At 35.8% G+C, this 27,419-nt stretch overlaps 1 protein-coding gene across 1 annotated transcript in view; it reads right to left on the bottom strand.

Annotated features, from left to right (window-relative positions):
* Positions 1–636: 636 nt before the first annotated feature.
* Positions 637–27,419, bottom strand: part of LOC307097422 (zona pellucida-like domain-containing protein 1) — a gene marked incomplete at both ends in the record, with an annotated part of 44,167 nt that continues 17,384 nt past the window's right edge. The window contains 9 exons of the mRNA XM_079767445.1: positions 637–812; positions 1,179–1,208; positions 6,992–7,100; positions 8,342–8,513; positions 13,656–13,736; positions 14,986–15,083; positions 20,165–20,237; positions 22,018–22,199; positions 24,890–25,110. Of these exons, the coding sequence (XP_079623571.1) occupies positions 637–812; positions 1,179–1,208; positions 6,992–7,100; positions 8,342–8,513; positions 13,656–13,736; positions 14,986–15,083; positions 20,165–20,237; positions 22,018–22,199; positions 24,890–25,110 (1,142 nt within the window). The remainder of the gene's footprint in view (positions 813–1,178; positions 1,209–6,991; positions 7,101–8,341; positions 8,514–13,655; positions 13,737–14,985; positions 15,084–20,164; positions 20,238–22,017; positions 22,200–24,889; positions 25,111–27,419) is intronic.

The raw sequence follows: 27,419 nt of genomic DNA, 5'->3' as shown, positions 1-27,419 counted from the left end.
AACCTATTTAATTTTATTAGTCAATGTCACCGCAATAAATTCAATAATTTTTTAAAAAGACCTATTTCCCAAAAGTTTTTCTAGAAAATGAATGTCAATTTGAGAAATCATCCCAAAATACAGGAGGTCATAGAATGAGTAGTTAAATCTCAGATGTCTAAATTGGCCAATTCAATGAAAGTATATTCCCAAGCTGAAATTATCTGGAATAAAACAAAAACAACTTTCATTTCAGGACTGCAAATCTAAATGCCAGTGCATTGGATTTTAATGCTTATGGGGCAAAATGTAAATAATTCCTGTTTTTATTCCTATTCCTATCTTTTATCTCTATAACCAATAATCAAAAGAAAATTGAAATAAGATAAAATATGACTTATCCTGTAAGATATAAGTCCTGAATGTCATTTGCTCGTTATCAGTATAATCATTGGTGCCATACAAATATGGCTGACCACATCCATAAGAGACAACAGCAATATTATTAAAATTCTTTCGCTAGCATCACGCTGAAGAGCTACACTGTGAAATGTGCCAAACCTACAAATATCAAGTGCTGGCTCACATTCAATTCAGATGGAACACAGACTGCGGTCACACAGTGAGCCTTCTCTCCAGAGCAAGAATCTGTTGCAGTCAGTCAAAGACTGGGTTTCTTATGCCATTCAACACCAAACTATTGGGTGCCTTCTTACGCAGAAGGGCCAGTGAGCACAGGAGTAGGGAAAAGCTCATGACGCCCAGAATGACCATTCCTGATATCAGTGCGCTGGTGACGGCATTCAGCTGGAATGGTGGTTCATTTGGAGAACCTATAAGTAATAAGACAAACACAGTGGAAAGGCCCAATGTTAGATTCATGTTACCTTATCCCTATATATATGCAAGCATCTGCCATCGGTATCTTATAGAATAACAGCATGACACTACATCAAGCAACAATCTATGTGACTGTTTTTAAATTCAATCACCAAAGGATTATATTGTTTCGAAGCTTGGTAGGCCCAGGGTATCAAAAAAATAATAGTCATCTATTCAGCTATCCTCAGTGAACTGTTATTTAAAATATAACAAACTTGTAATATATTTAGTTGATTATGAATTTGCAACTGATCATCAAAAATCTTTAAAATTTAAAAAATCATAATTTTAGTTTCAGTATATGTTAATTATCTTACCAAGCTGTGAATTGTTGGTTGGAGTCTCATCTGGAAGGGAAAAAAGAAAAAAAATAGCAATATTGTGTCTGCAAACATTTATCTATGTTTATTATAATTCCATAATTACTTTTTACCAACATGTCTTTTCACCTTCACCCATAAGCTCCATGGGGAAGGCAATTGATAATAAAAATTCTCCTAAACCATTCTGTTTTCCAATTTTCCATTCCACATGTGAAAAATTTTATCATCTATCTGTTCCCCAAGCCCATACTCTGCCACAAATATAATTGAAAATATACTGTTCTGTATTCTTTTCTGCCAGCTTTGTTTCATCATTATCTCTTTAGTCATGTTAGTGGGGGCAGTAATTGTTAACAGTTATTACATTTTTTATAGCCCTATAGCCTGACATTTGTTATTCTGTTATAGAGAAATATTCATTATGTAGTGCTGCTCTATTTTAAGTGTTGCCAATTTGCCCATCGAAATCAGCAAAAGCATCATTTTACGCTCCAAGAAGATAAATTCACACTTAATAACTAACTGAAAGGGAGACATGAAGTCTGAGCTTGAGTTGTAGGTTAATTTGCATCTGGGAAGCTGTTGATTTTTCACTTTTTCCTGGCAAACATAATAATAGATGCAATGAACACATTCACTTGGCTTTACAATTTTTGTTACCTGTTTAGTAATCATATAGCAATTAACCCTTGAGCTTGTACAATGTGTGAACTTTGTATTTGTGTTTAAATATGTGGTTGTGTATGCATTTGTGACTGTTTGTTATTTGGACCATAAAATGAGTGCAGTTGACAGATTTTGAAGATAAATATTATGACAATTAATGTGCATTTAGTGCCATACAGTTTATAAAGTGCTGTTTTGTATGTTATCACATTTAATCCTCATAATAGCCATATGGTTTATATATGATTGCTACCTCCACTTTACAGATGAAGAAACTTCCATCTGTCACAGCCTCTTTGATAAAGTAAACATGTGTTTAAGTAAAAGCTCAGTTTCAGCCTCCTTTTTCTAAAATAATATAAACTAGCCAAGTATGAAAAAATATTTTAGTCAGAGATGAATATCTCAAGCTACAAAACTCTAGGATCAGTATTTGAAACCATTGATGGGAGAACTTGGTGAGATATTTATAAAACATCTGATGCCATTTCTTTTTAGACATGTGAGTCTCGGCAGAAATGATGGTTCCTCTGTTTGATCCCTGAAGAGCAATGCCCAAAATTAATAGAGCACGCATTCTCAGGAATCTTTAGAATGGTGCGGTGCATTGCTATAGGACAAAAAGAAAAACAGCTCCATTTTCCTTATAAGGCACCCTTAGGAAAATCCTAACCTCCAAGCAACACCATTTTATAGACACTTTCTTTTCATGGAAAGAGATGGGATGAAGGAACTGTGATTAATTCATCCAAAAGGTCCATGTGACTCTTCTCTTAAGGCAAACTGCCCCCCTGGAACATGGAGAAGAATATATAACACTCTAAAGTTTTTTCTAACAGTTATTCTTTGTTTAGAAATCAAACTCATTGGCTCTAAAACATGTTTCTATTAAAAAAATAGAAAGCTCCTTTCTCCTATATGGCCCAAATTAGGCAAAAGTACCCCAACTATTTTCTGCACCCTGAGGTTAATAAGAAAAGTCAGAATATCCCCTCCTCTCCCACATTATCTCCAACACTTCTGTAAGAACAATATCCCAGGTGTCACCCACGAAGGCTTGGCTGTGAACAAAATCTCTGTGGGGACACAAGGCCACATGAGCCATACCAGCTCCAGGTTCTAGGACTCTGAAACCGGAAGCATCCTACGTTTGGCAGATGGCTGAAATCAAGCATGTAATACTAGAACATTGTATGGGATTGTATTTGATAGTGGATAAATATAGAGAAAATAATTTAATCTGGTTGCTCTTTCTGATGCCCAGCAATATTAGTATTATCACAATTTAAAAAAAAAAAAGAAATCAAAGCCCCGTTGAGCCCAGGAAGGGGAGGTAGACATTTTCCAGAAAATTTTTGTCACCACACACTCCTGTCTATTTTTTAAAAATTATTTTTCAATATTTTTGTTAATCCTCACCCAAGGATATTTTTCCATTGATTGTTAGAGAGAGTGGAAGAAAGGGGGAGAGACAGAGAGAACAAAACATGATGTGAGAGAGAGTCATCAGTTAGTTGCCTCCCCCACATGCCCGGACCACCCTTCTGTCTCCGGGCCGATGCTCTATCCACTGAGCCAAACAGGCTAGGGCCACACTCCTGTTTTTTGTTAGTTAGTTTGTTTGTTTGTCATGTCCTCTTGTTCTTAACAGACATATATGCCACAATAAACCTTTGGAATTAGATCAGATTAGAATACTAAACTTGATGGGTTCTTCAAAAACACAACGTTAGCTGAGGACCAATAGGAGAAAAGTGGTCACAGCAATGCCACAGCTGTTCCAAAGCCAGAAGTGGCAGATAAATTATCATTCTCTGCTTTTCTTTCCTATAAGTAGTTGAAATAAATGGGGGGGGGGACATTAGTACAAAGATATATGCAAAATGAAGAGTTTTCTTTCTTAGCACAAGCTATTTTTTAACATATTTTTATTGATTTCAGAGAGGAAGAGAAAAGGAGAGAGAGAGAGACAGAAACATCCATGAAAGAGGCACATCAACCAGCTGCCTGCTGCACACCCTTCACTGGGAATCTAGTCTGCAACCTAGGCATGTGCCCTGACTGGGAATTGAATCTGGGACCTCTTGGTCCATGGGATGATGCTCAGTCCACTGAGCTACACCAGCCAGGCACAAGCTATTTTTTTTTTTAAATTTTAATTACCTATATAGTAAAAGGAACCACATATTTCAAGTTCAGAGCCTTCAAACTTTTTACTTCTCTCCCTGTTATGTTTGTTCATAGTCTATCTCTACCTTTGAACTCTGAGATCACTGAGAGCAGACTGTGGCCTATTTTCTATCGTATTCCCAATTCCAACCAGAGTGCCTATCTCTTATAGGGGCTAAATAAATTCAATTGGGTGAATTTCTAACTACCGAAAATACTCAATGATACTAGTTGAACAAGAGTTTGTCTTGGACTTCTCCATTGGAATTTATGTAAACAGACTATTTATTACTATTGTTTTTCAGTGATGATACCTTTAAATTTCCAGAATTGTACCCCATGATAAGCGTTTTCCTACCAAATGGTTTTAGTATTTGGGAGCTTAAAAGAATAACACTTCAGGACTTTTGTAGATATTTGAAGTTTGAGGATGTAAATATTTTCCTAAATCAACTAACAAAATGATTTAACAATGTTGGGTAAAAATAACCAGAATGGATTTGATCTCATTAAAACGCAAAACAGAACAAAAGTTCTGAGGTTTAACATCTTATTAAACTTGACCTAAGCCAAATGTAGGGGAAAGGAGTGGTTCAATGAGTAAAAAAAAGCAAAACTTCCAAGTATCAGAGAGGTTTGACCAGAGCAAATCAAGCTTGAAATTGGACTTCTCTCTATAAAATCGGCCATAGGATCTGGAGAGATGAATTCTAGCTGACCTACGGTAAAAATAGAGTGAAACTAAGGAAAGAAGGTTGCCTTGGTTATTAAGCAGGACATTAAGTTTATATTGGATTTGTCTGTGGATGGATACAGATTGATTTCCTAAATTCTGTGTTTACATGTAATTTAAAATATTATTTAGTAACTAAATACATTTTTTAGGAAACATTGTTATGTATAGTCCTCTACACAGTGAGACCACCATGATCACCAAAAATTGAGAAACATCTATTGCTATTTATCTAAATTATTTTAAAAATAAATTCACAGAGAGTCAGAGAGGAAGGAAGGGGATCTGTAATGTTTGAACATATCCTTTGGGAGCTTTGCCAGTGGAGAGCCCAAGGTGACTAAGAGACAACTTCAGTGTGTTGGGAATAAATATCACCCAAGAGGTAAAAACAAGTTGAACTTAGAAAGGAAGAAATCCCACATGACATCAGTGGTGTTGTGATTAAAGGCATTACTTCATTGAGTTTTTAACACAGATATTTTGGATGACTAGATATGATGTAGGTGAAACCAACAAATCTGAATTGCTGGTTAGCTATTTAGAAACATCTACTTAGTAATCTATACGAATTTTGGTGTTTTTGAAAATTATCTTACACTAGCAAATTATTTGAAATGTGTAATATTTAAATTAAAAAATAGATTAATTGAATTTAGTTCTAGTAAAAAGTAAGGCAAGGAGGTTAATAAGAAGAAAAACCATCTACTCAACTTTCAAGGTTCTTTTCTTACAGCAAACTGACACTAGACACACTCTATAGAAATAAAAACATTTTTATTGTACTAACCCCAAAGCATTCCTAATCATTGGCAACAAGAGCTGAGTTTCCATGCAGTGTGGTTCTAGAAGCTATTTCAGACAGCTAAATAGAGATAAGATTTGGGACTTTTATAAGCCACTAACTAGTTCTTTTCAAACCATTCAAAACACATACCAAACCCTCAAGAGTGTGGACTAAGTTTGAAATTTTATATTTAATAAATGTCTGCATTATTTAAAAGGCCTATTAGCTCTTTTATTGCTATGTTGATACAAACACAGGGGAGTGAATAACGCAATTGTTTGAATTTTTCAGGCTCTAACCACTTTGTGCTTAATCACCTACTTCAGGTAAAACATTTTTCACTGTGGGATGGAAGAAAAGATAAAGATAATCTAATTGAAATACAACAATAGACTTATGGCTAATATAAAATAGATAAAAATATTAAAATATAACCCAAATCAGAATTCTGCTTTTTAAGACAAGTTTAGAACTATAGATGTAGAAAGAATCTTTAAGGGTACTTTTCAAAACCTTTATTTAAAAAATGGAGAAACATTTGCCCACAGAACTGAAATAACATGCAATCCCAAGTCACAAAGCTTGTTAGGACAAAAGATGGAACTATCTAGTTTTTGGTGTTTGTTTTGTTAAATTAAAAATTAATTTGTTTTGTTTACACTGCATGTCTGTTTTATACTGGATGTCTCTGGTTTCATACTGATGTAAAGCAATATCACTTGAGAGAGAGAGAGAACATATACATACACAACTATTGTACTTGCATACATGAGGATATATGTGTATGAACAGTTGTGTACATTAGTAGATTCATGAGTATGAAAGAGTACATTAGACGGGGTTATGTAATATTCAGGATCCTGGGAGAAAAGAAAGGGTATGCAAACTGGGCAATTTAAGGAGAATTTAATAGGACTGTTAATAAAAATGTAGGGAATTCACAAGGGAAAGTAAAGTTAATCGAGCAATGGGTGAAGAGGAGGGACCAGCTCTGAGACCAGCTCAGTGGAGTTGTCTGGCAGGAGCTGGGTGGACTTCACTACCATTCTCTGAGAGCGCCACCTATTGGCCAAGCCCAACCAGAAACTGGATGGCAAGGCTGCCTATAGACCAAGTTCACACAGGTCTGTCAGAGGCAGAGGGCAGGGCGGAAAAGTAGAGTGAATTGGGAAGGGCAAGTGAAACTGTCCAGGATGGTATACTTTCTGTGTGTGTGTGTGTGTGTGTGTGTGTGTGTGTGTGTGTAAAAGGAAATGTGATAAAGACAATACTGCCCTTTGTGTAAGCTGAGTAAACAGGAAACTACTGTGAAATTAAAGTTGTTTAGCAGTTTATCTTGTCTTACAGTTAATTAGCGCTCTTTAGGAACCACTTTGTGTTCTCCTTAGAAGCCAACTAACAAGCCATTTTGGAACTGACTATTGCTACACACAAAAGGAGGGGCACGCTTACCACTCCGCGTAATGATGGGCCCCGCAGAGAGGATGGCATTTCCAGAAGTGCTCTGGGGGCTCCAAGTGGTCCTCCTCCCTGCGTCTCTCCTTTCTCTGTGGCTGCAACTCTGAGGAGTTAATGAAAACAAATGAAATTCCACACCGGCACAAAATTGCTTCTTTATGGCCATTTGGAAAGCAGATTCTTTTGGAAGAGATACCACATGTTTAATTTTATTCACTTACTTCTGTGCATTTATTTACTTTACATATAACTGCTACAGTGTTTCTTATCCTGGCTTGGGCCACATTTCTTATTTCCTCCCGTTATAGTAGTGCATTGCCTCATTAATTTACACAGCTCAGTGGCTCTCCTGAAAAAAGAGCTGTGTTTATCAAACTTTTCCTCTTTTATTTCTCTCAAGCCTTTAATAAATCTTTCCTGAAATGTTGGTCAGCACAGAGCCAAGGTAATGTGAACTCTCCATTTAATCCCATCTGGTATAGCTGGTTAGAACTAAACTAGTCTATAACAATAAAGAAAATCATGAATTTGAACATGAATATAAACATACTAAAGTCATTTCATGTTATAAAATGTGTCTGTATTTTTCTCAGATTAATATTGACATGACCCTAGAAGGTCTGTCAACAATATAATATTTTATTCAGTAGTAAATGGGTCTATAGTTTATGTGATGGCTTTAAGCACTTCAGAATCTCACCTTTTATAGATTTTAATTTTTAATCCAAGGGATCCCTAGTCCATCTGGCCCCAATCTCCCTTTCTAGTGCCAGCCCTGCCCCCTCCTCAGGTTGTCCATCATCTTCCACTCTGCTCCACAGCCTGACTGTAGGCCTGGAGGTTCCCTGGCTACTCTGTTTAAGTGTCTGTGACTTTGACCACTCTTTGGCATGGAGTGTCTCTCGCATTCTTGATTTTTTTTTCCTTTTGGGTTCATCCATTTTCTGGCACAGCTCAAGGTTCATCTCTTCCACCAACCCTCCTAATATCTTCTGCTTCATCTCTCTCACAATGATGGGCACTGCCTCTTACTACAGCCCATATCTATGTCTGCCTTGTGCCATAACATTTTTTTTCTTGTTTCATTTCATGACTATTTCCTGCTCCTAGGATAAGGATAAGCTCACTGAATTCAGAATTCATGCATGCATCTCTGTATTCCCAGTACAATGCTTGGCACAAAGTCGGCGTTCAATAGATCTCCACTGGATGAATGAATAAATCCTACTGCAAACAGTTTGACCTGATGCACATCCACTCTCACTACAGAAATTAGTGAGCACTTGATAACCTTTCAGCTTAGATCAATTTGACGATTTAGACTAAAGTTGCTCAGAAACATACTGGCATCAGGAAGGGGCAGTCATCAGCTCTGCAGAGCTTGGTAACGCAGTGCAGGAAGACGGTGGACATTTTCTGATTCTTGTGCTTCACAAATCGGAACACTTCGAAGGAGAAGCGGCCCTGCTGGCTTCTACCGTTTTCAATGACCGTGGTCTGCGGATCTTTGTCACAGCTGCATTTTAGGGAATGTGAAAACAGGATATTACTGGAAATTACCAGCCCACTGGGACTTGTAAATAAATCTCTGCAGTCTTAAAAGTACCCCACTACATTAAGAGCTAACAAAATCATGCCATGCTAGAGACATTTAATAAGAGAATTAGCTAGCTCAACAGATATGATAAGAATGACTTTGATCATAGAACATAAATAGATCAGTTCCTGATTATGACATTACTGTCAATTTTTAGAGGTAATTTCACATGGTAACAATAAAAAATATAAGTATATATAGTGAAAAGTCTCCTCCCATCTTTGACCCTGTCCATACCAGTCACATCCACATACAAACCAGCCAGAGGTGATCCCACTTGTGTTGCATCCGCCCAGGGAATGTACAAAGAGAAGCACAAGCAATATATTCTTATTGTTCCTTCCTTCTTGCACAAGCTGTAGCACAATCAATATGTTTGGACCTTGCCTTGTTTTAAAATTTAGTAATGTACCCTAAGAGATCCTTCCATATCTATACTTAGTGAGGCTCCTCATTCTTTATCCACAGCTGTATAGTATTCCATTTGACAGAGTTTATTTAGTTACCTAATTGTGTATCCTTGAATATTTTGCTTTTTACAAACAGAGTAAAAAAAGTGTTCCGATTTGTGAAGCACAACTAATTTAACTAATAGGTTGCCTTATAATGCAGCATTTTGAACATGTGCAGGGTATCTATGCAATATATCTGTGAGATTAATTGATAGAGTTTGCTACATTGCCCTCTATAAATACTGTTACATTTTTGTACTTCCTCGGTAATATATGAAAAAAAAATATCCCTATTTTCCCCCAGAGCTACATGAACAAAGCCTATGGAAAAATGTTTGGATTGTTCCCTATTTGATAGTAAAAATAAACTATCACCATATAATTATTATTTACATTTTTTCATATACATTAGAGCCACTTTGTGTTTCTTAATCTGAAAACTGCTTATGTCCTTTGCCCACATTTCTATTGCTGGCCTTTCCATTCTGATTCCTACAAGTTCTTTATATGTTAGGAAAAGGGCATCCTTGCTTCATATATAAGTTGCATATTATTTTACTTTGTTGTTTGGCTTTGGACATTCCTCACAGTGTGTGTGTGTGTGTGTGTGTGTGTGTGTGTGTGTGTGCGCACATACACACTTTTATTTTTGTTATATTTTCAATATTTTCTTTTATGGTGTCTAGTATTTGAGCTGAAGACAGATTTTCCATATTCTGAAGTTTAAAAAATATTTCTTAAGTTAATATATTTTTCTACCACTTTTATACTTACGTTAATAATCTGTGTAAAGTTCATTATGGTGTATTGAGTGAAGTATACTATAGATCTAGTGCTATACTTTCTCATGGTTATCCATTATCCAGCACTATTTTAAAAAATCTCTGTTTATCCCACTGCTTTGTGATATCACAACCTACCATATAGTAAATTCCCACGTTTTGGATCTATTTCTCAGCTTACTTTTTCAAATTTTTGTTATCTATGTGTCTAGTCTTGCATAGTATCACATGTATTTAATAATTTTAGAGCTTTTCTAACTATAATATCTGGTAGGGCTATACTTTTTCTCATTTCCATGTTTTGCTGTTGTTGTTTATATGGAGTTGTACTTTATCACTTTTTTCTTGATTTGAGTACCTTGTACTTCTCTATTTTATGTGTGTGTGTTTTTTTTAAAAAAATCTTAATTGTTCTTTATATTTTCCAAAATGTTGATTCATATTTCTATTTCTGATCCAAATGTTATTTAAGAGTTTTAAACTTCCAAGTGGCAGTGACTTTCTGTTTTCTGATATATTGTTTTAAATTGCTAGCTATCAATATATAACTTATTTATTATGTCATTTAAACTCCTATATCCTTACTTAATTATCAGCCACCAGAACTAAGTTTTCTGAGAGAGGGTAAATAGTCTTTCACTTTTATTATATTTCTGACTATGTCTTTTTATAGTTCCTCTAGTTTCCATTTTGTGAACACTTCAATATTATCTAATGCCCTTTCACTATGTTGGTACAAATTTCTTTAATTTAGGAGAGTATTCTTGGGCTATATTTTTAAATATTTGTTTTATTCTATTATTTTGGTTTCTTTGGGGGATTCCAATTATGCATATTATACATGAATTTAGTTTCTTTTGCCATCTTTTATTTCTATTGTTTCTACTCTAACTTTTTATCATCTCCTTCACATTTGTTTCTTTTTAATTGCATTTCTTATTTTTATTTTCCCTGTCCCACACTGTGCTGTCTGCTGTGTTTATTCTCCTTTGCACGCCTTCTAATTATGTCTTCCACTTACAATAGATTTCTTTTTGTTTGTTTCATCTAAAATTCTCCCAATTCCCTTTTCACGTTTTCATGGCCTTAAATTTTACTGTTCTTTCTGACCTGAGTTTTTTTTTTATTGTACCTTCATAAATATAATTACTTCTTAAATTGTAAAACAAAATTATTGTTAGAATATTTGATTACAAATCTGTTTCATGGCAACATTTATTATTATTATTATTTTAATCATCACCCAGGATATCTTGAGAGAGGGCGAAAGAGAGAGAGAGAGAGAGAGAGAGAGAGAGAGAGAGAGAGAGACATCAACGTGAGAAACATTGGTTGGTTGCCTCCACTACACAACTGGACTGGGAATCGAACCCTCAACCAATTGAGCTACCCAACCAGCACATGGAAATATTTTTCATAATGAGTTTAATTCATCTTTAACATTTTTTTGCATTTATTTTGTAGTATGTAGGAACATTTTTAGAATTACCTTCATTTATTGACCATCTATATATATAAAAGCCTAAGCGACTGTCGCAACCAAAACAACCAAACGGATGACCGAACAGGCTGCATGGGGCAACCAGGCTGGCAGGGGGTTAGTGAAGGACAACCAAAGCACTGAACAAGCAGGCTGTGTGGGGTAACCAGGCCAGCAGGGTGGTTAGTGAGGGCTGGCCAAATGACTGAGCAGCAGGCTGCATGGGGCGACCAGGCCAGCAGGGAGGGGCAATGAGGGGTGACTGGCCAGCAGAGGGGGAAAGTGAGGGGCAACCAGGCTGGTGTAGGGGCAGTTGGGGGTGACCAGGCCAACAGGGGTTCAGTTAGGGGCAATCAGACAGGCAGGCAGGTGAGCAGTTAGGAGCCAATGGTCCCTGGGATAGGGCCTAAACTGGCAGTCGGTCATCTCCCGAGGGGTCTCAGATTGGAGAGAGTGCAAGCTGGGGAGAGGGGACCCCCCCTCATGCACAAATTTCGTGCACTGGGCCTCTAGTTCATATATGAAAGAGTTGGATTTCCCCAGACCTGTTTGTTTGTTTGTTTGTTTGTTTTGTTTTGTTTTATTTTTACCCTGGGACTCCTAGGGAAATGTAGAATATTAATCACCTTCCTCAAGGGTTTTCCCAATTCATGAGCCACCCTCCTGTTTTACAATGACAGGCAATTTTTTTTTAATAATGTAATTGTGCAGCTGAGTTTTCTCTGCCCTGTGTTTCTCAAGTTAATTCATGAGCATATTCCACAATTTTCTCTTAATCTTAACTGCTTTTATTAGCACTAACATATTTTGGACTTCCTATGGGCTTTCTTTCCTCCTAGTTTTACTGAAAATGGCATTTTGGAGACTTCTTTTAGTTACACATTTCACTCTTCTATAGTTTCCAACAAGAAAACTGAAAAGACTGAAAACTAAGCTGAAGCCAGGGTCATACCAGATAGAAGTTTGATAATTGTATTCCACATTGGCAATTTGTGATTATTATAGACATTTTGGAAAAAGAAAAATGTCAAAACAAAATCATCCCCAATTTCATCATGCATTAGTAATCTCTGTGAACCATTTTATGTATTTTCTTATAGTCCTTTCTATCATATAGAATATAAATGAGGTTAACTGTACATATAATTAGATATGGTTATTTCACTTTTGTACTTAATACATTTATATGTTAAGAACTATATATTTCAAGTATAGAAATACTGAGAAGACGGAAAGGGAGAAAGTAAAATACAACCAACTTTTTTTTTTCTATTTTATAAATAATTACATGATTGCAGTGCCTGGGTGAGCTCTCAATTTACTGGTTCTCCGTAATTCACCTAGCCATTTCCTCATTGCTGAACAGCCAGTTTGTTCCCATGTTTACTATTTTAAATAGCACTAATAGACCAGAAAATTATCAATATTTTAGAATGCTTCCCAATTTGTAAACATAGAGTCAAAGAACATGAAATCTTTTAAGACTTTTGATAAATTTTCTCAATAATATTGCCCAAATTAACACTTCCAGCAATACGATATGAGTGTCAGTTTGACCATAACCTCTGAACATCATCTTCACCTTGATTAGCCAATGAAACAGATTCTTTTGGTTTCTCATCATATTACTCCCATCGTGTGTCAATAAGCAGCAGTTATCTGAGCCAACTGCATTTTATAAGGATGATTAGAAGCCATTGCTTGACTCTCAAGTCTGTTCTGCTATCAGATAAAAATGCTGAAAGGGAACTGAAATGATTGAATGTTTTTATGATCAATGTCCCCTTTCCCCAAATTTAGATTACATTCACTCTATCACTGTCGATTGGGGAATGAAGTTGAAGTTACTGGCTCTAATAAAAAAGGAGTAGGAGGCTATTTTATACTTTCATATTAAATACTGATAAATGGAGAAAAGCATTTTGGGGGTCTAAATTATCCAGACCTTTACTTTAACTTTAGTCTCCTTTTGACTTGCGAAGAGTCAAGTGTAGCTGTGAATAAATAGTTCCCTCCCACTGCCTTTCTCTTATTGACAATAGTAGCCTAGCCATGCTTTTGCCAAGACAGTGAAATATTCCTATATATCCTAAACATGAATAAAACATCTTTGATGAACCTAACTTACTTGCAACTCTCATTCAACAATAGCCTTATCAGCATTTCCTGTTGAAAACTGGTCTCAACTTTTATACTTAGAGCTTTATAAGGAATAAAAGTTCAAAATGTAAAACTTTACATTTGAAAACTATAAAAGTGCCCTATAATGTGTACCAATGGCTTGTATTTTCCAATTCAATTACCTACAATTTAGTTTTTGCTATCAGTGCAGGACTTAGACACCTACCTAAGGAAGAGATCGTACCGAATATCATCATTTGGATTCCCTGATGGGGTTGTGTAGCAATAATCCATTAAGACATTCCATCTGCAGGAAGAGGCAAACAAAATCCAGAGTCACAACTCCCTTTGGGTAAGGCAAGTAAATATTGACAACTGTCTTATCCCATGAAATATAGTTTTTTTTTATTAGTTATTTGCAGAAGATTCTTATTGATTAGAACATTCTCCTAAACTCAAAGGTGTTTTAAAATCTGTAAGAATTTGCTATCCTACATCAAATGGATGTGTATACAAGGCAACTGGACAGTCAAAGCCTGAGGAAACAAAACCCAAAAGTGAGCTGCATAGATGTGTGTAAGTTCACTGTGAACAGTGGTAGTTTGTTTCCAAAAGTTACTGTCTCTAACAGATGACAAGAATATTACAATACCACATACAGCAAAGGAGTTTGGTGTGTAAATTACACACTCTACATTATGCCAGAATCAGTGATGGTGGGTAAAAGAAAGCCATGAGGCAAAGACACAAGCTTCCTCCAAAAGGACAGACTATGCGTACGTTTATACATTACTTCATTTCTACTCTGGTGTTATAATAATTACTAGTCCATGGGAATTGAATGCCAATAAAAGAAGACACACAGAGAGAGAAAGAAGCTAAAGTAGAACCAAATTTCTAGAGTACAATAATCTCTTCAGGATACAAAGTTTAAGTAATAATATGTGAGAAACCCAAAATAAGCCATTTAGGTATTAAATTTTTATAGGACAGGATTGGATCTTTAGCGTTTGAATTCTCTTTCCATTTTGATCATTCTAAATTTTCTAAGTATCATATGGAAATAGAATGGGTTGTGTTTTTTTTGGTGGTTTTTCTTTACAGAGATGTTTCTGAGTATTGTTTTATACAAATTTGGTCCAGATTCTTGTGGAGAGAGTTCTTTGATTTTTTAATACACCTTTATATATTGAATAGTAACATACAAATAGAAAAGCACACAAATCATAAGTTTTCACAAAATGATAGCATCTGATTAATCATCTTTCAGGAGAAAAAAAAAGAACATTCTGGCATCTCAGAAGATTTCCCATGCCCTCTTCCAGTCACTACCTCTCCTTCTTTATAGGAAGACTTGCTATTTTTCCAATTAATGACATAAAAATGAGTGTTACCCCTTAATCTTTGTAATTTGTTATTTCTGTTTATTAGCATGATTAAACATTGTGGCAATGACAGTGTTTTTGAAATTGAAAGGAATGAGCTAACTTTGTGATTCATGAGGTTTTAGGCAGCAAAAATGTTTTAACCAACAAAAGATAAGAGTGTGAAAGTACCTGCCATCCAGATTAGTGGCTTGCACAGCTGCAAATACTTTGGTTTTTAAAGGCAATCCTATACTTGGGATAATTAACTGTTGACTGTAGGTTGAATCCTAATGATGAAAAAAATAAACAATACATTATTGCCTTTCCAACAACAGCATATTTACCATTTAAAACAGTAATGTCATCCAAAAGGGGACAAATCAATGTAAATCTACCAAACCAACTCCAAAAAGGACCTAGTTAACCATCTAGTTCTCATCAAAACTGTCCTAAACCATATCCAAGAAACAAATTCTTTTCCATGCATAAATGTTTTTTTCCTAGTTTACAATATATGATGGTAAGTGAATTTAAATTATACTCAACTGTTAATAGTCAATGGTTAATATTTTGTTTGTTTCATATTCAATTGTCAATATTCAGTTTACTTAAACTAATCTTTCATTTATTTTAAAAGTTTATTTAAATTATATCTGCTTTATTTTAAACCCTTTGCCATGGGAATTGATTGTCTTTATACACTGGAAAGTATTTACCTAAAATCACTATTCTGGCAATTTCAAATTACTAAATTTAATAGAAAACCAAAAAAGGAGACCAACATGTTTTCCAAGTTGCCAAAATGCATGACATAGAGTTGTAAACTGTCAAATCATTTAGTTTCTAGGTAAATTGTTTCTCCCAAATTCAGTAACTCTGAAGTTATTGTTATTTTGTAGCAAAAATAATTTATATATATTCATTATGAAATTTCAAAGTTATCAAGGAAGCAAGACAAAATACAGAGCATATGTTTTAAAAGGCTGGAAAAAAGCAACAGACTTTGAATTTTTAAAATTAAAACAGTAATAGTTTGTATGTTTAACTTTTTAAAAAGTTACAATCATGTGGAATATTTCATTCCCAAATAAGCTGGATAAATGAGAGATTATGTGCTGTACTTATTTTCTTTGTTTCTGTGATAAATTATAATAGCTCCTCTAGCCATTTCAGATAGGTAGTATTTTTATTTAATTATCTTTCTGGCTCCCTGTATGGACAGAAAAAGACCTTATCTTTTCTTTGATGTGGCCCTCCACAAGTTATGAAAAACACCTGGTAATTAAACCCCAAGATTATTAGCTCCTTTGTTCATACTGTGCAACAAGATAAGCTACTCTCAAGGCTACATTCTTGCATCCCCCTCCTCCCTGATGTTTCCACAACTCAAGGATAATTCACACCAAGGAGTCTCTATCTCTAGTTAGTCGAAAGTTCCCCTACTCTCCTCCCCTTTAAACAAACCTCTTTTAAATTATTTATAACTTTTTCTCTAAGCTTGTTTTACAGGTTTGGGAGAAATACTTTACAGGTTTGGGAGAAATACCCTCCCTAGGAAGTCTGTGGAACTATCTCCTAGAACGCAAACAAATGGTAACTTTTCAAGTCAACCCCTGGTATCTGCTCAACTTCAACAGAATCCCCCTTCCTTCCTTGTCGCTTAGTAACAGCCACTGCCTGAAAGAGTAGGCCACCCTCTCTTCCCTGCGCTGTATTGACTAGCAATACTTGGCCCTTTCCTCTCCTGGAAAGTAAAATAAACTTTCTCTCTACATCTGTTCTTTAAGTAGTGAATTCTTTCATAGTCCTTGTCACTGGCCAAACCCTAAACCCTCCCTTTTCCAATTTTCAAGTAATTTTTCTCTAACTATCCAGCATTTTTCTCTTATATTTGCATCAATATTGTCCAGAAGAAACTTACTTCTTTACAAATATTATACTGCAAAGTCATTTGCAAATAATGTAGTTTAACCATGAATCATCACATTTTTTTCTCCTAAAATTGCTTCTAAAAGATAGTTCTCTATTTTGGATAGTTGCCTTTACTCTTGTCAGTACAATATTGTCTCTAAAATAAATTACATTTATTTTATATTTTTTTCTTCAATTTTTAAAAACATCCACTATTTCAGATTTACTGTTTTTGTATCTGCTCAAAAGACACCTAATATTTAGGTACAATTTAAATTCACAAGTTCACTCTTACTTTCTATTTTTGCAGAGGAGAAAACGATATACTTATGTTGCACAGAAATAAGGCCACAGTTCAACTCAAAGTCACGTATATGAAAATATGATAGTCCATATAGTCATTTCTTTTTATAAATAAATTTTTCTAAGTAATATTTACTGAATCCCAGAACACATAGAAATTAACAATTGCACTGAATCCCAATTGGGTAAGCATAAATTTCCTCTCCAAATGACTAACCAGAGAATAAGAGTAGTAAGTATATAATGCAACTTTTCATCATTCCTAAAGATTAGAAATAAGAGCCCGCATGTGAAATAGGAAGATAGGGCTCCTCATGGTTTTAAAATAATATTTAATTTAAAGTGCTATAATAAATCACATTTGGGTAGCTAAATGTTAGTGTTTCCAACAAGTAATAAATATGATTTGGGATTAATTAGTGAAAGTATACTAAAACATTTTTCTATTACAAATTACTAGCTTTTTGATGTCTTATAACTTGGCAAAATATTATTATGGTCCCATGTGTGTTTTTTAAAGTAATTTATGGCAGTGAAACTCTTGTGTAAAGGTGGACACAGGTCAAAGATATTTGTTAAAACCCACAGAATATAGAACATTAAGAGTGAACATAAATGTAAACTATGGGCTGCAGTTAATACTATATCAATATTGCTTTATCAACTGTAACAAGCATATCCCAAAATAATAGAAGTTGGCTGCAGACAGAGGAGATCTGTGGGGATTCTTTGTACTTTCAGGTCAATTTATCTATAAACCTAAAACTGCTCTTAAAATAAAGTCTGTTAATAAAAAAAATAATAAAATACAAGTTTTTTTGTGAAATGGTTGAACTTTATTAAATAACTGGTTATTAAATGAATTTTAAAATTCAATTTAATTTTTAATTCAACCATTAGTAATATTTTTATTGCAAACTGATTAAAAATGAGAAGTATTCTGGCACTACCTATTTCACTGATAGTCTGACATCCAACAATTCATTACCTTTTACCATGGAATTAAAATCTTAAGGTTATCATTAAATTAAAGGCTTTTGTTTAGCATTAAGATTATAGAAACTCTCTGAAGAATTATGTCTAGTTAGCAACGGTACTATTACATTATTTCTAATAGTAAAGGGAAGGCTTTAACAGTAGTTTTCCTCAAATTATCATGTCTAAATTTTGATTTTCTGCTTTTCCAATGAGAAAATAGTTTAATTTCACAGAATATGCTATGTAATAAAAGGGTAATGTGCAAATACACTGAACGATGGAACAACTGAACAACTGGTCGCTATGATGTGCGCTGACCACCAGGGGGCACGTGTGGAACATGGCTGGTGTCAGCCGCAGCAGGATGGTGGAGCAGGGGGCTCCAGACCTAGGCGGGATGCTGGTCACTGTTATGGGGGCGAGCCTCTGGTAGTTACTGAAAATTCTTTGCTCCTGCATGCCGCGTTCCCACCCGGCACTTGCACCTGCTGCCAGCGACAGCCCTCCTTGCACCTGCTGCCAACACTGGAGCTGCTGCTTGCACTCCCTGCCAGTGCCCAGCACCAGCCCTGATCTCTCGGCACCATCAGCAGGTGCAAGCAGTGGCTGCCAGCCCCAATCACTCCTAAGGGCTTTTCCACCTCCCCCTGCCCCTGAGGGGCTATCGGGGCTGGCAGCTGCCGCTCACACCCGCTCATGGCACCAGCCCTACTCACACCCATGGCTGGCGCCGGACCCAATTGTTCCGCACCATCAGCGGGTTCAAGGGGGCTGGTGTCATCAGCACATGGGAGCAGCGGCAGTAGGAGTGGGGCTGCCCACAGAGAGGGGACCAGAGGCCATGGCTGGAGGGGCCAGGAAGGAGCACAGAGGATGGGCCGAGACCCGCCCCTGTGCCCACTGCAGCCTTGCAGCCCACAGTTTCTTTCAAGAATTCATGCACTGGGCCCCTAGTATGATTATAAAATGCCATGTGGATATGTTTTTCACTTTTTTCAAGATCAGAAATTATCAATCTTGTTTCACTCAATTATAACAAATAATAGTGAATCTACACCAGTCATTTTGACTAAGGGAGCTTACACAAACAAATCAACAAATAGAAACTTTTCAAATTAAAATATTGTTCACAATAATAATAAACATTTGGCCATATTGGGAATAGATATTGGCACATATTTGCTGAAATTATAGAACCAAGTAACTTAGCAGCCCCTTACACAAGAAAGTTTAGAAATGACAGAAAATCATACCAGCAAAAGCAATCTTCATTCCAATAGATTTTAATTTGTTGTTTAGAACTCTTTGGTGTCAGACTACAAACTTATAAACATGATTTTTTAAAATGTCTTTGGAAAATGTCCTATTACAATATTTATAGCTCATTATATTCAAAGTATAAAGCACAGACTTTTAAATCAGTTGCATGAATTATAACTCAGTGCCATGATGACATGAATAATAAAGTAAAAATCAGATTCATAATTTACAGAAATGTTGGTTGATAGATTGAAAAATTGATATTTAAATCAGGCATTAAAAATGTATGAATGAATTTTTTTAATCAACATGAAAATATCATTTAAAGGATTAATGTCAGAGTTATAAATAGAAATCCATGTACTTTTCATATTTTGCTGCCACTGTTGATATTTACACGATGAACATTTAGGTAATATTATGTAGTCAACCCAAATTATTTCAAATGTGACAGAATTGACATCAATCAAAAGCCATGTTAAAGATATTAACACATTCATAACCAAGCATGCCTTCAAGAGAAGTGTCATTTGGACTTTTCTTAACGTTTTACTACAAATTTATTATTCTTCAAATCTTGACCCTGACTATGGCTACACACACACACACACACACACACACACACACACACACGTAAATAAACATATACACTTAAAAGTATAGAGACACTTAGAATAACTGTGCAGAATCACATTTATGAAATAAATTTAAGTCATTTTTCAACTTTTAGGAAATAATAAATTTTTATTACACCTTTATCACCAAGATATATGAAAATGGTAGGAAAGATGGATAAATGTACCAAAGGATAATGAAGTTAATGTGGCTTTAAGTAGATTTTTATATAAAATGCATTTGCATAAATGGTTCCTCAGAACAGTGGGAGAGAAAATAGCATCCTTCACCCTCAACTTACGTTATAAAGGAGCAGGTTCAAAGTGCTGACAAATGTACCATTGTTCTCTCTCACAGAAATAGCAGCTGAGGACCTAAAATAGAGTTAGGGGGAAAAAAACACACACATTGATGGAATTTCAAACTAAAAGTTCCAGCTATACCTTAATGTTAGATTTAAGGCACTAAAATCCTTAAGTAGGCCTGACATATTTTTAAGTAAAGCCTGGTTGGAGTGGACATATGGTTTAGATCCCTAGAAATAGATAATAAAAAAGCAAGAACAGCCAAAAGTAAAGACAAACTGTTTATAATTTTTTATTTATAAAAGCTTATTTCCCTCCATTTTGCATTACCTATATGAGACTTTTTGCAGAATTTGAATCTGATGCACATATATTTTCATCAATTCTATTAGAAGTTTCAAGAGATCAGGGATTTTGTTTTACTTTGTTCACTACTTGAACATGGCATGGTACATATTGGTGTATAATAAATATTTTTTAATAATTGAATGAATGTCCATACACAGTGGAACTCAGGTATGTTTAGTGTGGAGATAGAGTATGAGCAGAGTAAGACCTGCTTTTCTCTACACCTGTTTCTGTTAGACTCAAGGCCTTTCTTGTCCTGTTTTCCATATTAAAAACTTGTTTTTGACCAAAATATTTAACATCATTATGCCATTAAAATCAGCTATGAATGTTTTTTATCTGAAGCAAAATGTGTTCTTCACATTCCCTTGTAACTAAGATTAAACAACAACTATACCTTTGTGATAGCAAACCCTGGAATTGGAGAGGGAAGGTTTCCTATAGAACACCCCATTTTGTCAAAGATACTTGACAAATTTACATGCTTATTTTGTAACTAGAGCCCCGGTCCACGAATTCGCAATCCGGGACCCCTCAGGGAATGTCGGAGAGCTGGTTTTGGCCCGATCCCACAGGCCAGGCCAAAGAACCTCACTGGTGCATGATTGGGGCTGGGGAGGGATGCGGGAGGTTGGCCAGCTGGGGAGAGACCACGGGAGGGCTCCAGGGTGTGTACTGCTCGTCTTGCTCAGTCCTGATCGGCCAGACCCCAGCAGCAAGCTAACCTACTGGTCAGAGCATCTGCCCCCTGGTAGTCAGTGCTCATGATAGCAAGCAGTTGAGTGGTCTTAGCATATCATTAGCATATTACACTTTGATTTGTTGAACAGATGACCAGACAGCCAGACACTTAGCATATTAGGCTTTTATTATACAGGATGTGGATATAACACTGTTTTGAAATATGTGTTTTTTGGAAAATGAATGGATACATAACTATAAACAAAGGCTATGAACTCAGTCTATGGCTGGAGCTCTTTGGCTCTGGGCCATGCCACCTTTCTTTGCCAATCATCAGCATCTGGGCAGGTGACACCTCAGATTCTGAGACAGCAGAATACAACAATGAGCATATGGCAGAGACTGAAGCCATACAAACCCAACAAAGTAGTCACTGAATGTTCTACACACAGGAAATATGACAGATCCTTCTGGACTGCACAAGTACCCAGAGTTCTTAGGTTCTTGGGCTATTTTGAAGGATGCAAAGAGAACCTGAGGCAGACACCTGATTAGTTTGAGGTTTAATTTGGAGGGAAATATGTATAATAAGTATATAAAAATATAATATATATTTTATCTCTTGAGCTTTTGATATGGACCATACAATTTAGATAGATGATAGATAGATAAGACCTAATAGGTTTTCCATTACATAGTTTGGCTACTTTCAACAAATTCTTCTAAATAAATTCTTATAAATCTTTATAATTCCTTTAGGGATAAGAAATGACTCAAACATAAAGGCAATATGAGACACCAAGAATAAAATGGAACTTACGAAGCAAGCTGTGTATTATTAACCAGGTATTCCAATGGATAACTACAACTAAATTTGTAAAGAAGCCCGGGTAGATAGCTGATGATTGTTGGTGGATCTGGAGTATCGATGTATCCTGAAATGTTTCCTATTTGCACTGAAGTTGTGTTTCCATAAGCACTGACTCCAGGGACTGTGGATACCTGTTGGGATGGTAAATAGCTATGTATAAATCACAGCATTTCATGTGCAAAATAAAACATTAGACCAGATCATTATTAGGGTCTCTTTCAACTATAAACGTACCATGATTGGAAATTAAACAAACATAATACTATCTTGAAGTGATTATATGTGTCTGAACTTAATGAAACTTTATATTTACCAAAGGCAGTTCATAAATAAAAAATAGATTATATGTTCATAGTGCTATAACAAGTAATTGAAAATCTTGAAAATGTTCATGACAATTCCAAGTTCTGTGGCATGGTTTAAAAGATTCCTATTAATCTGATCTTGTTTTCCACTTTACCTTCATATTCCCAGGCTCCCACTCTTGGTTAATAATAATGCCCCAGCCCCATAGGCCCTTATTGCTCAGGGCTTTGTGTGGACTCCGCTGCCTGCTCTTTCCCTACTTCTCCATGACATATGCTACTCCTGCCTTGCATCTCATCTTCCTTAGGAATCTTCTGACACCCTCCCGCCCCTGCACATGCAATGTCTATCTCCATCATAGGAGTGGCCACAGAGCATGAGCAGCCTCCTGACTTGGCAGTCTGCTCAGCCATAGTGACACCCTCTTGTTCACCTTCACATCTTCAGTATAGCATAGTGAGGCCGGCATCTGGGGGCCCCCAAGATAAATTCTAAAGAAATGATTTAAGGTCACAAATGTTCTGAGAGTCGATCTTCTCAACCAGTCTTCCTCTGTGGAACATACAGATTCTATCTGCTTCCAGGGCAGTAGTTCATACATGGGTTTCAGAGGGATCACGAACTCCCAAAAGTATAGTCCGTGTGTGTATTTTCCTGGGACTGATGAGCTTTCTCTGTATTTTCCAATCCCACTAAAATTTAAGAACTACCATACCTTATTAAGAATAATCTTAATAAAGTAATGCTCTTGACCTTCATAATACCATAGAGAAATGCAGCCTCTTTCACTATGTCAAATACCTATATGACACTCAATAAATATTTTTAGCAGATATTATGGAAACCTGTCATAGTTAATTTTGGACAAAAGAATAAACTTTAGGTATACATGACCCTAGGAGCACATGGGCAAAGCTAATGTGCTAATAATTCATGAACAGAGCCAGAATCATTATGAACACTTTGATTCAAATTCAACTAATTACTAGTCTACTTAATTTTTTCCATGAAAGATTATCCTTGGAATAGACTCCAACACTGGTGACATTAAAGACAAATCAGAAAACAAGCAGATTTTCCTCTCCTCTCACCACTCCTCTGACCCCTCACTAAACATACCAGTTCTGTCTGTGAAATACACACACATGCTTTGCCTGGAATTTCACCTGAATTGTTCTGTAGGCAGCAGGGCAAGACTAATCCAGAGAAGAAAGCTTAGTGAAAGAAGGCCTTGGGGTGTGGTGGGGGGAGAGCAATGGCTGGGGCTCTCCACATGGGCTTGCTCTCTCTACCAGGAAACAGACATGTAATAATCAACCTGCACCATTGCCCCTTAGGCCACTTCATAACCTCTCTGCACACAACTCAGAGAGATGAATAAATGTTTTTAATAAAGTGTCAACAATACTGAAGCTGTGGGATTGGGATGGTCATGGGCACAATATTCTAACTGCCCCTTGGGAGGAGATAAAGGACTCTCTTTTTCCTATTGTTCTCTCTCACCAAATCTTAGAAACTCTGCCCTCAGAATAAGCAAGCCTCCCCCATAATCCCAAACAATAATTTATGAAGAGGAAAAGCCAATTTCTCTTTCTTCACTAGGCTAAGTGACCTTGCTCATCATAGTTCATTTTTGTCTTTGCTAGGATTTATCAATGATATTGTATTTAAATAAGTAAAATGAAAAAACAGTACAAAATGAATCTCAGTGTAACTCTCCCCAGATCATAACATTTTTACTTCAATTAATTTTAATTCCCAGGAGAGTCAATGGTTTATTCAATTCTATTTTTGGTGTTCAATGCATGAATAAGTAAAGAGACAGCATAGACTCATACTAGTAGTTCTTATTCTGGGTGGAGATATTTGAAGTGATGTTTTGATATTCTCAATGACTAGAAAGAGTGCTACTGGGATTTCATGGGTAAGATTGGTAATGATAAGCATTATGAAATTCAAAGGACAGCCTCACGCAATGAAGAATTTCACACTGGATATGCTGACAGCCCTCTTTTACAAAACATTGGTGTGAATTATTCAATGTTAAACAAAAAACCTAGACAGTTCTAAAAATTCCCTTCTATACTTCATCTTTCTTTCTGAATGAGGTCACTAAGAAGCAATAAGCCAAGGGATTCATTGCCAAATTCACTGGAACAAATAATTTCTGTATGATAAGATGCTTCCAGAAAAAAAGTATGAGGAATGTAGCTAATGACAAACGGGAGAGAAATGTTCATCAATGTCATTCACACAAAATAATGTTGCTTAGAGTAGCACAGCCCATCTCAGGTCCCTCAACTGCCTGGCTACAATAAAGAAAACCATTTTTTTGAAAAATAAAATTGTATGTTTGGGATCAGAAGCCTCAAGCAGGCAAAGAAAAGTGATTTGTTCAGTTTTATTGGAATTTTCTCTTGAAAGATAGATTGAACTTCTGTTTATTTCATGGAATGTGATTTTTTTTTTTCAGTTATGACCTCAAACCCAGCACACTATTTTACACGAATCTTACCACTAAGTTATTGCCACAGCCCTCCAAGGTGCTGAGATTGATGATGAAAATAACTACAGCAGGAAAGGTGTTGTTATTGATGAACCCCCTGCAGTGGGAATCCCCATGCCTTCCGTTCAGGGCAAGATCGGTTTCAGAATAACCGGAGAAAAGTACTGTGCAAAAATTAATCTTCATTGTAATGGCCTGCACCCCACAGTAGACACTGATGTCTCTTTCAGCTGAAATTAAAATACATAAAAAACAAATATAAGTCATAAAAACACAGGAGAGGATATAAGAATGACTTTAACATCCCCTGACATATTTATCTGCCCTCTCAATCTGTTTAACTCATTCCTGTATTTGAATACACCATAATCCAAAGTGAAAGGTATAGAAGAAAAGGAGCCAGGAAAAACAATCCTTGATTTAGTTATTCAGGGAGTGATCTTTAGGTATAGGATTAGTTTATCTCTGTTTCCCTCATAGTAGATGTGTGTTAAATGTTGGTTGGGTATTATCAAATGATTAGAGAATTTAGTAGGAAAAAAATCAGGTTACTGAGGAAATTCATAACTAAAGTAACTGAATTATTCAGATCTCCTGTCTAGAGTAGTGAGGCTCACCACCTGATGTATGTTCCCATCATAAGGAAGAAACAGTTAAAATCCATCCTAAGCCAAAATTGTTGAGCACTTTGATATTTTGTAACCTATCTTATCCAGGATGTAGAAACAAAAGCCATTCATTAGCCAATTTTTTTTACCTATATTAAATTCCAATAGAGTAAGAAAATGAAAAATAGTATTCTGATATGGCAAAAATATGCATAGACTAGTCAAAGAAAAGTTTGCCAATCACTATGCCTCAATAAAAGGAAGTAGGCATGGAAATGTTAAACACAATTTGCACAGTTTTCCATGACTGTGGGTTAGCAGTGATGGGATCTATTCTAGGTTTGTAGAGGTACACACACACACACACACACACACACACACACACACACACAAGCTTTTCATATCTCTATTTTGTTATTTTTCTACATGTAATGAAGAAAATATATGTAGAAAATGAAGAGGTTTCCTGCGAGGTAATTTGCCAGAGGCAAAGGCATTTACTTTTATTGGTTTTGGTAACTGTTAAAAGTTAAATTGTGCCCTCCACCCAGGAAAAAAAAAAAAAGGTACAATTATGCCCTAAGCCCCAGTACCTCAGATTGTGACCTTATTTGGAAAGAGGGTTATTCAGATATAAGTAGTTTAGCTGAGGTCATACTGGAGTAGGGGGGTCTCTAATCCAATATGACTGGTGTGAAGACACAGAAACACAGAGGGATCATCATGCGAAGACAGAGAATTGGCTTCTATAAGCCAAGGAGTGCCAAAGATTGCCAGGAAACCACCGCCAGAAGCTAGGAAGAGGAAAGGAAGGATTATATTCATAGCCTCAGAGGAAACATAACTCTGCTGACACCTTGATTTTGGACTTCTGACTTCCAGAATTGTGAGAAAATACATTTCCAATGTTTTAATGACCCCGCTTGTGGCATTTCATTAGGGCAGCTCTAGGAAACTAATGCAGTAACCTTGCCACTTTTTAACACTCTGTTTTACCACTTTGATAAAGAATCCAAAGCATACATCAGGTTTCTAGACTGTGAACACAAAAAAATCAGAGTAGGCTATGTGGAGAAATGCAATTGATTGTTCAAAACGTGTGGGGAGAGGTGTGGGATGGGAATGGGGGGATGAGGACAAATATGTGATACCTTAATCAATAAAGAAATAAAAAAGTATATATATATATATATATATATATATATATATATATATATATATATATATATAAAAGAATACAAGCAAATTAAAAATATTTTAGTTAAATGATAGGATGTTCACCTAAGAAAAAGTAAATGTTATTCAGGGATTTTTGGCATAGAATTAATTTCCTTAAATACTTCAATTCTAATACAAGGGTAGAGGTGTTCAATGGCATATTTCTTTGGAGTATTTATTCTCTACACTTTTTTTTTTGCTGGCAAAGTGAATCCTATTTTGAGTATCTGAATAAGTCAATATGGAAACTCCTATGTTTGATAATAATTTTAAACTGTTTACAAAACAAAGAAAACCTTTTTTTCATGGCCAAAAGGCAATATTCGGCTAGTTATTATGGAAAATTTCAAGCAATATTCCCCTTGCAGATAGAAAAAGAAAATGAATTCATTATGAAGTACACTTTATTAACATAGAAAATAATAATTACAACTTTCAGTTGAGACAGCATCTCTATTAGCCCTCAGCAACATTAACTGTTTAAATGCCAACATGGCTATTAAGTGATGCTCTTTACTAAAAGAATAGAGTTAATTTTAACAAAGGTTTAGTGAGTGCCTGCTAACTTCAAAATGTATCTTCAATTTATTGATATTTCTCCATCCTCAGGATACTCCTTGGCTCTTGCTACTATTACCTTACCCCCTGGAATACTATATTAACTCTCTAGCTGGTCCCTTTATTTCCACTCTTAACCCCTCTCATTAATACAG

The sequence above is a fragment of the Cnephaeus nilssonii genome (genome assembly GCF_951640355.1).
Source record: "Cnephaeus nilssonii genome assembly, chromosome: 3".
NCBI classification, from domain to species: Eukaryota; Metazoa; Chordata; class Mammalia; order Chiroptera; family Vespertilionidae; genus Cnephaeus; species Cnephaeus nilssonii.
Note: the sequence above shows the minus strand (reverse complement) of the source record. Positions and strands in the feature narration are given on the sequence as shown.